This window comes from Anguilla rostrata, chromosome 15 (assembly GCF_018555375.3).
Source record: "Anguilla rostrata isolate EN2019 chromosome 15, ASM1855537v3, whole genome shotgun sequence".
NCBI classification, from domain to species: Eukaryota; Metazoa; Chordata; class Actinopteri; order Anguilliformes; family Anguillidae; genus Anguilla; species Anguilla rostrata.
Window position 1 is genome coordinate 9,283,752 of NC_057947.1, and position 12,062 is coordinate 9,295,813.

The 12,062-nt window shown below is 44.4% G+C and overlaps 1 protein-coding gene across 1 annotated transcript in view; it reads right to left on the reverse strand.

The window, feature by feature from the left end:
- Positions 1 to 12,062, reverse strand: part of LOC135241237 (low-density lipoprotein receptor-related protein 1B-like) — a 457,371-nt gene that overhangs the window by 162,912 nt on the left and 282,397 nt on the right. The window contains exons 34-36 of the mRNA XM_064311460.1: positions 7,108 to 7,248; positions 2,594 to 2,719; positions 1,560 to 1,691 (exon numbers count right to left, since the gene is read on the reverse strand). Coding sequence (XP_064167530.1) covers positions 1,560 to 1,691; positions 2,594 to 2,719; positions 7,108 to 7,248 — 399 coding nt within the window. The remainder of the gene's footprint in view (positions 1 to 1,559; positions 1,692 to 2,593; positions 2,720 to 7,107; positions 7,249 to 12,062) is intronic.

Consider the following 12,062-nt stretch of genomic DNA (forward strand, 5'->3'; position numbering starts at 1 on the left):
CCGCCACAATCCAAATCCATTTCTCTGCCAAACCTGGCAACCCACATTTCAGTCCACCACATTCCAGACTTGCTCCGCTATTTAGTGCTAGTTACAGAATAATTGCCATCTCATTTAAAAAATGAATTAAACATGAATTGTTTAATGGAAAATCATACGCAAAAAGTTATATCAAAACTACATTTTTATATGGATAAACCAGTTCATCAAATAGAATGGCTTCATATGAATACACAAATATTCAAGATACGTAAATGTATATTTTACACTGCCTCCATGGTGTGTGAGTTACAGTGAACACATCTGCACCTTTGCTACCACCTACCCTAAAGCACAGCATTTACTTTTGCTGTGCTCCGCACATCACAAATCTGAACAATGTGGCCATTCGTTGAGCATCAGTGCAAGGGCACTGTCAGTGTGAATAAGTAAGGAGCACTCTGTGTGGTGCGAAGATGCTCCCAATGCTGTCCTAAAGAGAAGGATCCACCACAGCTGAGCTCCCTTCTTCGTTTGTTTCCTATTAACTCTAAATCGCTCCGTACCAATAACATAAAGGTGCTCCTTTCATTTCTACCTCAGGAGTGCAGCCACTCTGGCTATACTCAAAAGAGACCTACATGAAGGTTTCTCTTAAAGGAGTTGTGTACAGGTTGTGCTGGATCTTCAGGGGGATAATTTCATGGAGCATGCTCAATGCTCTCTCCATAGGCTGCCATTCATTTCGGCTATAGTGGCTAACGCTAAAAGAAGAAGCCGGCTGTGTAGCTCAAAAAACAAGGGAATTCATACAAAAACACGTCAGGATCAATGGCGAACTTCTCCTCTTAACACTTAGCAAGGCATGAGTGTCATAACAGTCTCTGCTAAGTGTTACTTTGAGCCACTTTAGAATATGCCTTTTCAGTGTTAAGGGTTCTCCGAACATGGCTCTTAACATAAGTAATAAGTAATGTGGGCCAGTGCGGCATAATGGTTAGAGAACCGTGTTTATAACTCCCAGTGGAAGCAGTACTGTTGTACCCTTCAGGGAGGTACTTAACCTGCATTGCTTCAGAAAAATTCCTGTGCATAAATGGATTTTATATTAAAAAAGCAATCAGCTAAATTCCTATATTAACGATCAGAAGTCACTGCTATGCTTTTCCATGCATTAATATGTCTGTGTAAAACATATGTCCCAGAATAGGTGTTACATTTCCCTTTCACAGCATTTCAGATAACATATACTGTTGCTGTTGCTCATGCATTAATGACAGAATTGTGTTGTTAGCTTCACGTCGATAGCAGAACCATTAAAAGGTCCACGTGTTTGAGTGCTTGTCTATAGCTTATATAGTTTTTTTCTCTTTGTGTTAGTCTACTGATGTCAATGACCTTCATGAAGTTTCAGAGACAACCTTCACAGTCCAATTTAACTCAAAAGTGAGTCTGCCCGTACTGGGGGGGTTGGGGGGTGAAGCCGATAAGGAAATCTCCATAATTACGGGACCAGGCCTCACAGGCTTTGAGGCCGTGGAGACCGCAGTTAGGAGACGCTCACGTCGTTCCTGATTCACCTGCATGGAAGTCCACTCCCACAGCGAACAGCGTTCCAGTGATCGGCATCAGGGCTTCCGCGGGATCGTTCGGATCCAGGGAGAGCCCTCGAATTCCCTCGTGGATGGAATACATCACGAAAGTCCCAATTCCTTTCGCCAAAACAAATACATGAATACATTACACAATGACAAGTGTGGGGAAAACGGTTTGTATTATCAGAGGCCAACATTCATGCACTCATGTTTCTTTACACAAAATACTCAATCAAGTGTTCATCATGAAGCAAGTGATGAACACTTAATGAGGTATTGTGGGTGTTATAACATTACATTACAGGCATTTAGCAAACATTCTTATCCAGAGCGACTTACACAACCTTTTACACAGCATTTACATTGTAACCATTTATACAGCTGGATATATACTGAAGCAATGCAGGTTAAGTACCTTGCTCAAGGGTACAACGGCAATATCCTACCTGGGAATTTACCCTTTGGGTTACAAGACTAACTGCTTACCCATTATACTACACTGCTGCCCTATTATAGTTGTTACATCCCCTGCCTCTGCTTGCCTGGGTAGTGCAGGTGGAGGTAATTACCTAATTGCTTGATTGCCTCCACCTGCCTGTGGCTAACATAAGCCCCGCAGTATGAGGCAGGGGAGGATCTTCTTTGGGGCTGTGTGGTTTGTGTTCTAGTTTGTAATGTATATTAGTAAATGTCGGGGTTTTGTTTTTAAATCACTTTATGGATTGTTTTTTGGTGCATTTGGACATGTTTGTTGCGGCCCTTTGAGCCGGCCGTAACAATAGTTAATGCTGTGTTAAAAATGAAAGATTTCTTTCTGAGTACAGGGTTAAACGTGAGGTGCGTACCTTCGCAGGACGCGTGGGGTTAGGGTTGGGGTTGGGGTTGGGGTTAGACGCTCTTTCTGAGTAAATGGTTGAACGTGCGGTGCGTACCTTCGCAGGACGCGTGGGGTTAGGGTTAGGGTTAGGGTTGGGGTTAGACGCTCTTTCTGAGTAAATGGTTGAGTGTGCGGTGCGTACCTTCGCAGGACGCGCGGTCACTGTGCAGGTGGTACCCCACGGTGCAGGCGCAGGTGCGGCTCTTCTCCGACGTTGGGAGACACAGCTGGGCACAGCCTCCGTTGCTCAGCTGGCACAGGTTCCGCCCTGAACAGCCAGGCGCACAAACAGTCTTAAACCCGGAAATACGGGAAGTATTTCACCGATTATGACAAAATGAACAAGTTTTTAGAATTTGGTTTTATTTAATCCACAAAATATTTTCAAAAATTAGTTGAATACCATTAGTCACTAAGAGTCCGATTCACTAAGACCTTTAACACTTGCAAAAGCTTCTAATGCGTGCAAAACCAATAACATGACCAACGATTGGTCATGGCATTTGTATTGCACCAATCACTGGTTGTGTTATTAGGCTTGTGTGTTCTGAAAGCCTCTTAGCAAATCAGGTGCTAAGTGTTTCCTGCCCTTCGGTATAAAATCTTCAACTTTTCCTTTTCATTTGGCGCCCCACCTCCCAGCCACCCCCCCCCCCAGTCAGATGGCACACCAGGCAGCTGTCCTTGTCGCCTGTGCCTAGAACCGTCCCTGCTACAACTCACCTCAGATCACACAACTTCCAGAACCAGACAGAAGTCAAAACTGCAGAAGGCATGCAGACCCTCCTGGGTATGAATTTATGAGAGCACTAAATTATTTTGTAATGATTTTGTAAACACACTTTGCTTTAAAAACAATAATTCAGTTTTAATAGGGGCTGTAATGTGTTTCCAGAACTTCAAACATTGGTAAGCCAATCATTAAAGACAGAATGAGCCAGGATGGGTAAAAAGTGCAACAGCCCAGTGTTTCAAGCTCATTAAAGAAACCAGATGACAATATGTCATCTGAATTTACCTCTCCATCAATCACTGAGGTAGATAGGCCTAATTAATCCAAGAAAACTGACTGCCAAAAATCACTACCACTACATGTCTGTTAAAAAACCAATGCAAATAACAACAAACCAATAAACATGGCAATCAAAGCAATGCTAATGTAAATCAAGCCAATACAAATAGCCACAAACTGATACATGTACCAGCAGCTTAATGTATATGACATGCTAATGTCTATAACAGCAGGGCACAGGCCGATATTTATGCTAATTAAACCAATACACAGATTAGCACATCAATATTGCAAAAATGCTTGGAAACTATACATTAATTTGTGTGTGTATATGTGCCTGCATGTGTGTGTGCGTGCATGCATGTGTGTGCGTGTGTGTGTTTTAATGCCAAATACAAATACACTGTAGATAGCTGCTTACACTGAAAAACTCACATTTTGCTACTTTTTTTATTATCTGCACTTGTCTAACACCATGTTCAAAATTAATTTAAAAAGAAAAAAAATCTGCCTCTATAGGAAAAATGGTATGTAGGTTACAGCGAAAAACCCACACCTTCACTACCATCTCGATGGTGTCCTAGAGCGAAGTATGTACACACACACACACAAACCATCTTTAAAATCACAATGCATGTGCACAAAAAATTTACACTCTGAACTGAATCCTATGTTAAAATCGTAAGGCCTTTTAACACTGAATATTGTAGAGCATATCTTCATTAGATGTGGGGAGACTGATGTATCTTCTGGTGCCATGTAAGAGCATAGACTATCCAGCACTATGGGCAGCACTGAACAAAATGTGTATAATCCAGCTGTGGAGGCAATAGCAATGGAAGCAGTCCGGATGCGAGAGAGTCTCGTGTTGCAAGGAGCTTGACTATTGCCGGGATGGAATGAGAACATGTGGGAGGTTCTAGGTCATTTTCTATTTCTCAGAGAAAAGTAATTATTTTGCTGCATCAGTGTTTCCTACACAGCTGTGTCAGTGAGCTCTGTGTATAAAAGCACAGCTGTGTCAGTGAGCTCTGTGTATGAGAGCACAGCTGAGTCAGTGAGCTTTGTGTATGAGAGCACAGCTGTGTCAGTGAGCTCTGTGTATAAAAGCACAGCTGTGTCAGTGAGCTCTGTGTATGAGAGCACAGCTGAGTCAGTGAGCTCTGTGTATGAGAGCACAGCTGTGTCAGTGAGCTGTGTATAGAAGCACAGCTGAGATAGTGAGCTCTGTGTATAAAAGCACAGCTGAGTCAGAGAGCTCTGTGTATAAAAGCACAGCTGGGTCAGTGAGCTCTGTGTATAAAAGCACAGCTGAGGTAGTGAGCTCTGTGTATAAAAGCACAGCTGTGTCAGTGAGCTCTGTGTATAAAAGCACAGCTGTGTCAGTGAGCTCTGTGTATAAAAGCACAGCTGAGTCAGTGAGCTCTGTGTATAAAAGCACAGCTGTGTCAGTGAGCTCTGTGTATAAAAGCACAGCTGAGGCAGAGAGCTCTGTGTATAAAAGCACAGTTGAGTCAGAGAGCTCTGTGTATAAAAGCACAGCTGTGTCAGTGAGCTCTGTGTATAAAAGCACAGCTGAGTCAGTGAGCTCTGTGTATAAAAGCACAGCTGTGTCAGTGAGCTCTGTGTATAAAAGCACAGCTGAGTCAGTGAGCTCTGTGTATAAAAGCACAGCTGAGTCAGTGAGCTCTGTGTATAAAAGCACAGCTGTGTCAGTGAGCTCTGTGTATAAAAGCACAGCTGTGTCAGTGAGCTCTGTGTAGAAAAGCACAGCTGTGTCAGTGAGCTCTGTGTATAAAAGCACAGCTGAGTCAGTGAGCTCTGTGTATAAAAGCACAGCTGAGTCAGTGAGCTTTGTGTATAAAAGCACAGCTGAGTCAGTGAGCTCTGTGTAAAAAAGCACAGCTGAGTCAGTGAGCTCTGTGTATAGAAGCACAGCTGAGTCAGTGAGCTCTGTGTATAGAAGCACAGCTGAGTCAGTGAGCTCTGTGTAAAAAAGCACAGCTGAGTCAGTGAGCTCTGTGTATAGAAGCACAGCTGAGTCAGTGAGCGTTGTTTATAAAAGCTCCTACTCCAGCTGTGCCTACTTAAGCTGATTGCGTCAAGCACAGTTTTGTATCTCAAAGCCCACAGGCCTCTCTTCTGCTTTTCACCTCAAATACCACATCACCAGCAGTCCTGTACAGGAATGAGTGTTGGCAGCTCCTTAGAAGTACAGGAATGAGGCAGACTCATGTGCCATTCCCATCAAAGAGATAAATGAACAAGTTAATTGGTCAGAGGAAGTTTACAGAGAATTAGTTTTTAAAAAAACCTCAAAGATTCCTTAATTTACTTTTTTTTTTACAATAATGGAACACTTAAGAGATCTTTAGTAATACTGTCTCATGGATCTGTCATTATTAAAACAATTCTGCCAATAATGCTAGACAGACACCGTCATATTCTTAAATACTAAAAAGCGCACTTTGCAGATTGTGAAGATTCACGTGATCTTCCAACAAATGAAAAAAAAAATCTCAATTACGCAGGCAAATTTTCTCTCACAATAAGTGTCATTTCCCCATATCTCCAGAGAGAGAGAGAGAGAGTAAAAGTCAATTATTTAGCATTATCTCATAATAGCTTCAGTAAGTTCTAGTGAAATATAAAATGTGAAACGCTATTTCGTTAAAAATGTACACTCCATCAGCAATTGTGCTAGCCTTTTGACCCATGATTAGATGTATTTGCATGTGGGATTTTTCCCCCCCTACAAACATAGTTTAGTAGTGCTTCAGTCACCAAAACTGGACAAAAAGAACTTTTGCGCTACAATTTTGCAACACAATTTAAATGAGATAAATGATGACTTAATTCAGCGCACTAACTGACTTACGAAAAGCCATGGAGATAAAAGATTCCAGAATGAAAAAAGCTGAAAAAATGCACAGCCAATTGTAGCCTATCAGACGGCGTTGCATCACTTCATTATATCATATGCACAAAGACAATGTGCAGTCAAGAAATCATATTCAAGTAGTTTTCTATGACCACTTTCAAGTAGTTATGCAACAGATAAAGCGCCAAATAAAGTACATTTTTACATTAAACCAGTTATAAATGTATTTTTCTATCCTAAAAGTTCACATACTGCTCACGATGGGAGGATTTGGGGAACACATGAGGAAATGCTGCTCATGAATGTAGCATGCTGATTTATCTTTTAGCCAATCAGCAGTGCATCTGTTTAGCTGGCTACCAATCAGAAGAGCCAGAACAGACATCGCATACAGGGGTGTCGTAGTGGGGGGGAAAAGTGGGACTGACTACCCAGGGCGCGAATGGGGGGAGGGCCCTCGATAAGCCTGGAATGATGCGTGAGAGACATGGATCAAGAGAGGAAGGGGGCCCACAGAGACTGCTTATGTATAGGGCCCAGAATTTTGTGCTACACCCTTGATTGCATTAGACCCCCACCTCCCATTTCATGTAGAAATAAGAAAATGCACAAGGAAATTGTACTTCTATTACAAATGTGGAAATACTAAGTGTGTGTCTTGAGGCTTGTTGAATACCCTAAATGCAATGGAGAAGAGCGATTGAGAAGGGTTTGGTAAATTCTCATGGAACATGTGACCAGTGGGTCGAGCGGTGCTGCTCACCTTTTTGGGCCTCCCTGTCGTAGACCTTCATGTGCACCACCCCGCTGGTCTTGTTGCGCAGCACCACTGGGTTCAGCCCGTCTCTCTTGGTGACCGTTCCCAGCTGGGCCGAAGTCTCGTCCGCCCACCACAGCTTCCCTCCTGAAATGAGCGGCCATCTTTCTTCACGTCCGCACGTGCAAAATAAAACTCAAAACACGGAGCAGATCTTCCACAGGTTATCACCCTCACCAGGGGCGTCACACTCCAGCCCTGGAGGCACGCAATATCTGCCCGGCTTTGTGGCTTTCTTTCAATCAGCAGTAAAAAAGTGCACTTATTACCCAATCAGTGACCTGAATGAATCACTGAAGTGCTGAAACACCTAAAACACTGCAGTTCTCCAGAACTGGAGCCTGTCACCCTACCACTGGGTAATGTAACACCCCTGAATCCATGGAGTCAACCTTTACACTAAGTATTTCATAATGGCCTTATCCCACACTACAGTATACTCAGCAAATCCATCAACAGATGGACAGGCAGACAAATGGGGTGAGAGTGGCTTGTTCTGTCCAATCAACTTACACTCTACAGTCTGTCCACTGGAGCACATTGTCCAATACAAACATATATCTGCAGCTTTCTGGTGGATTTTTCTGGAAGGTTGGTGAAATGACTGGGAGAGCCCCTTTGGAAAACGCAGAACCACCGGAGCACAGACGGTCTTGGGCTGTTATTGTAGATAGGGTCCTTTACTTTGTTTTTTTCACAGAACTTGAGTGGGCTGCAGAAGGCTAAAGCAAGATAACTGTGAGCTTTGAACCTTCAGCTGAAACTGACTCATGAAACAGAGGATCGGAAGAGTTTAAACTTGCTTTAGGATCAAACAGGGCAAGAGAATGATGATCACTCGCTCTCGCACACTCACTTGCTCAAGTAAGTATTCACACATACACATACACTCAAGGACAGTCACACAAGCATGCATGCACAAACATGCAAATACACACACATTCACCCACGTACAAACACACACACACACACACACAAACACACTCACGCACACACGCAGTCGCTCTCTCTTTCTCTGTTGTCAAAGCCGTTTATGGTGGGGCTCATTAAATCCCGCTGGATCTGTCCATCATGCAAATTGGCTCCAGGTTTCCTCCGTGAAATATCGCGTAAGCGTCGGATATGTGATATCCTTGTCATCGCAAAAGGTTAACCGGAGTGCGATCATCGTTACGGCCGGACAGGGTTGCCGAAGGCGACCGTTTCCCTGCCGTCCCCGGGTCGTCAGGCATCGGAAGCACGCGCTCGATCAGCGCTGCGATTCCAGGGCACCGTACGACCTCCCCGCGACCCCACACGTCAAGCTCACCCGCCCCCCCTCCCCCCCATTCCACAAACCACCCCCATCCCCACCCCCGCTCGGTTCAGGGAGGCCAGGGAAACCCTGCCTGTTCCCAACGCCGCCGACGTGTGAGCGGAGTTATGAGCTGCGTGCGGTGTGCAAACCGACAGGCCCCAAGGTCAAACCCAAGCGCGGTGCCTCGACGCAAGCTGAACACGACCTTGACCACCACCCCCCCTAACATTTAATTGTGGCGTTATGTGCCTTGTTCCCCCCGCATGTACAACCTCACCTCTGCACCGATCCCTTCTGTGTAGTCAAGCCCAACTGAAACGGGCCGCATCGCCCGCGATCACTCTTGGTAATGTGACTACCCTTGAATGCAGCCCTTTAAAGTCCTCCTCTGCAGCACTGGCTGTGCTGTGCTAAATCTTCGCCCGCAGACGTCTGATCTGAAAGCTTTCCAATATCGCGCGTGCTTGTTACCCAGCTTTGACTCCCGTCTTTGATTCGGGTCTAAAATTGTTTTGATAAAACTGAATTTATGAAACAGTGGAAAGCATTTTATAAAACACATGGGATTCAGATTTAAGATGGTTATTTCATTCACTCATGTGTTTGCTAGGCATTAGACATCTTTCTTTGTGTGAAGAACAAAACCTATGTTCTTGTTAAAATACCTCTAATTAGTATAATAAGACCAGGCTTCTCAGCAGCATGTAAAACATTGAATATTATTTCCGCATATTAGCTGGTGGAAATAATTATGTCTCACATGACAATAAAGAGAGAATGTCACAATAATGCTGAAAACCTAAGCAAGTGGCTACTGAGCAAGCAAAGAAAAACACCCTGAAGCACTAACTGACATCAGTTTTACCTCACTGAGAAAGGGGAACATTTAATTCAAAGACTCGCGAGATTTTTTGAATCTGGTATATAAACTTGGACAGGACAATTCATGGATACAGAATTGAACTGTCATGTTACCTTAAACTTATACTGTATAAATTTATTTACAAAATAAGTTAAAAAAAGTGAATCAGTGATGTGTGGTTCCTCATGGCTCCTCTCTTGCACACGTGTTCAGAGGTCCCGGATCTTTCCGGAACTGCGCTAGGGTTAGCTTTTCCTCCGGCACTTCGTCTGTCGCCAGGACTCGCGCGGCTGCCTTACGCCTCTGTGCCGCTCAGCCTGTGCGCCAGCTCTGGCTTCTGCTCGTTTTGAACGTGGCTGGACCATTGAGCTCGCGGGGAGCGTGACGGAGCGGTGAGCTCACACTCTAAATTGGCCCTCCCAATCGCGTCCCGCGCAATTAAGCCGCTTTCGTTAAAGCCGCGCTCCGTTTCTCTCCTCCCGCCAGAACGCGGACGAGCTCCGCTTTCACATTCCGCAGACGAGGTCGGCCGGCTCGTATCCGTCATGTGAACAATCTCGGCAGCATTTCGCTCCTGACGCAAATTTCCCTTCCAGCGCAGCCTGAGAGCCCGAGACGTCAGGCTTGGGCAATTAGGAGTGAGACACTGCCTGATGCGCGCGCGGCGGCCATTACTGCTGAGCACAAAGCCCTTCAGAACAACGTCAGCGCTTTCCCTAAGTGCCAAACGGACCGAAGGTTATCATCGCCGGCGCACAAATTAGTGAAAAGCCGCATTTGCCTCACTGCTGAGATGCCCACAGTAAGGGCCTCGCGTGTTTGGGGTAATGGTGCAGTACAGGGGCAGTACAGCGGCTAGGCAACTGGGCTTCACACACAGAGGCTGAGGGTTTAATTCCCAGCTGGGAATGCTGCTGACAGACCCTCGAGCCACATGCCTGAACATCAGAGCTGGCTCCAGGCATGAACAAGAATGAACCGGAGGAAACCAATCACAGACCGGGGGGGCAGCTGGGGGTGGCGGAAGCAATTGCAAACAGGGTATGGGGGGTGGGTGGTGGGGGGTGGGGGGTTTGTTGTCAGTAATCACAGATCGGGGAACCAGGGAACCTGAATATTGTGCGGCCCGTGGATGGCTATGCCCCTAGACAGCCGCATAGAGCGTGTGTGCCAACAGTCGGTTCTGTCCAACACAACCTGGATTGCTTCAGCAAAATACCCAGCTGTACAGACAGAGGTAATTAGCGTCTGTACACCGGCTAAGAGTGTCCGCTAAATACTGAAACGTAATGGAATGCTTGTGATCTAGCGATGAGGACAGAGGACAAAACCGGCATTAATCATATTTGTGCTTTGCAGTTACAAAAAAAAAAAAAGATCTCTTGCCATACAAAAAGGAGCAAACAATGTGTGCGTGGTGAGTAAGTGTGCGGTCTATTTGCTACAGGGTGGCGCAATACTTGCCAGAAAACTGTGAGATAAGTGCTATTCACAGATGGATAATAAACAAACAAAAAACAAAAAACTTGTGCTTCAAAATTTGGCTTTAAATTCAAGAGGGTAATTAAAACGGTGAATAGTTGTGTTTTGGGACAAAAATCTATTTGCAGTTCACATTATATTACATCCTATTACTTTTCTACTTATATATATATATATATATATATATATATTTACGTTACAGTGGAACTCAGCTCAGGCACACAGGTTCTCATTAGTGTCCAGGCACGTTCCTGAAGGAGACATCCCTGAACATAACTCAGGGCATATTGCTAAATTGTCCCTTATAATACCATAGAAGGAGGAGAAGCATTTAGCTGAATAGGAGATTGTTAAACCAGGGGCCTGTATTATGAAGCAGGGTTACTGAGTTAGCTCGATAACTGTGCAGAGTAAAACCCGGAATAGCTTTTTTCACTTGAGTCCATGTTCCGGTTTTGGGAGGATTCCTGGATTTACAGTTATCTGGCTAACTCAGTAATCCTGCTTTGTGATGCAGGCAGTGGGGCGACATAGCTCAGGAGGTAAGAGAGCTTGTCTGGCAGTCGGAGGGTTGCCGGTTCGATTCCCCGCCCGGGGCATGCCGAAGTGTCCTTGAGCAAGACACCTAACCCCTAATTGCTCTGGTGAATTCAAAGCATCAGTTGTAAAGCGCTTTGGATAAAAGCGCTATATGAATGCAGTCCATTTACCATTTACCATGCCCAAGGTGTCTAAAAAGTTAAAGCGGACATTTCATACATTGCACAAACATTTCTGAATAGAAAAAAAAAACATAAAAAATACTGGAAAATCTCTGCAAGAGAGTTTCCTTACCACTGTGATCCTACAGTTGCTTTCATTGTCGATTAGGCCAGGGAATGCTATGAAGCATATTGTGACAAATTTTCATAAAATGCACTAAACTAATTGTGATTTGCTTTGACATGACTTGCCAGTAGATGAGGAAGACTGGGTCACAACATTTATATGAGTCCATCACAATGTACGGAGACAATTTAGCACTGAACATTGTATTGTGTTTGAAGCATTGAGGCTTCTTATTTCATATTTTCCCTATTGCACCTCTGTAACAGAGATATCAGAAACAATTGTGCCAAAGTCTTGTTCATCATGTTTCTTCTAATTAGGAGAAAGACACCCCATTAGAAAGGAAGTAAATACAGTTTAAATAAGTGCCATCCTGCACACCCACTCACAGATATGCATAACTAATACAAATACTGAAAGTGAATAAGAATA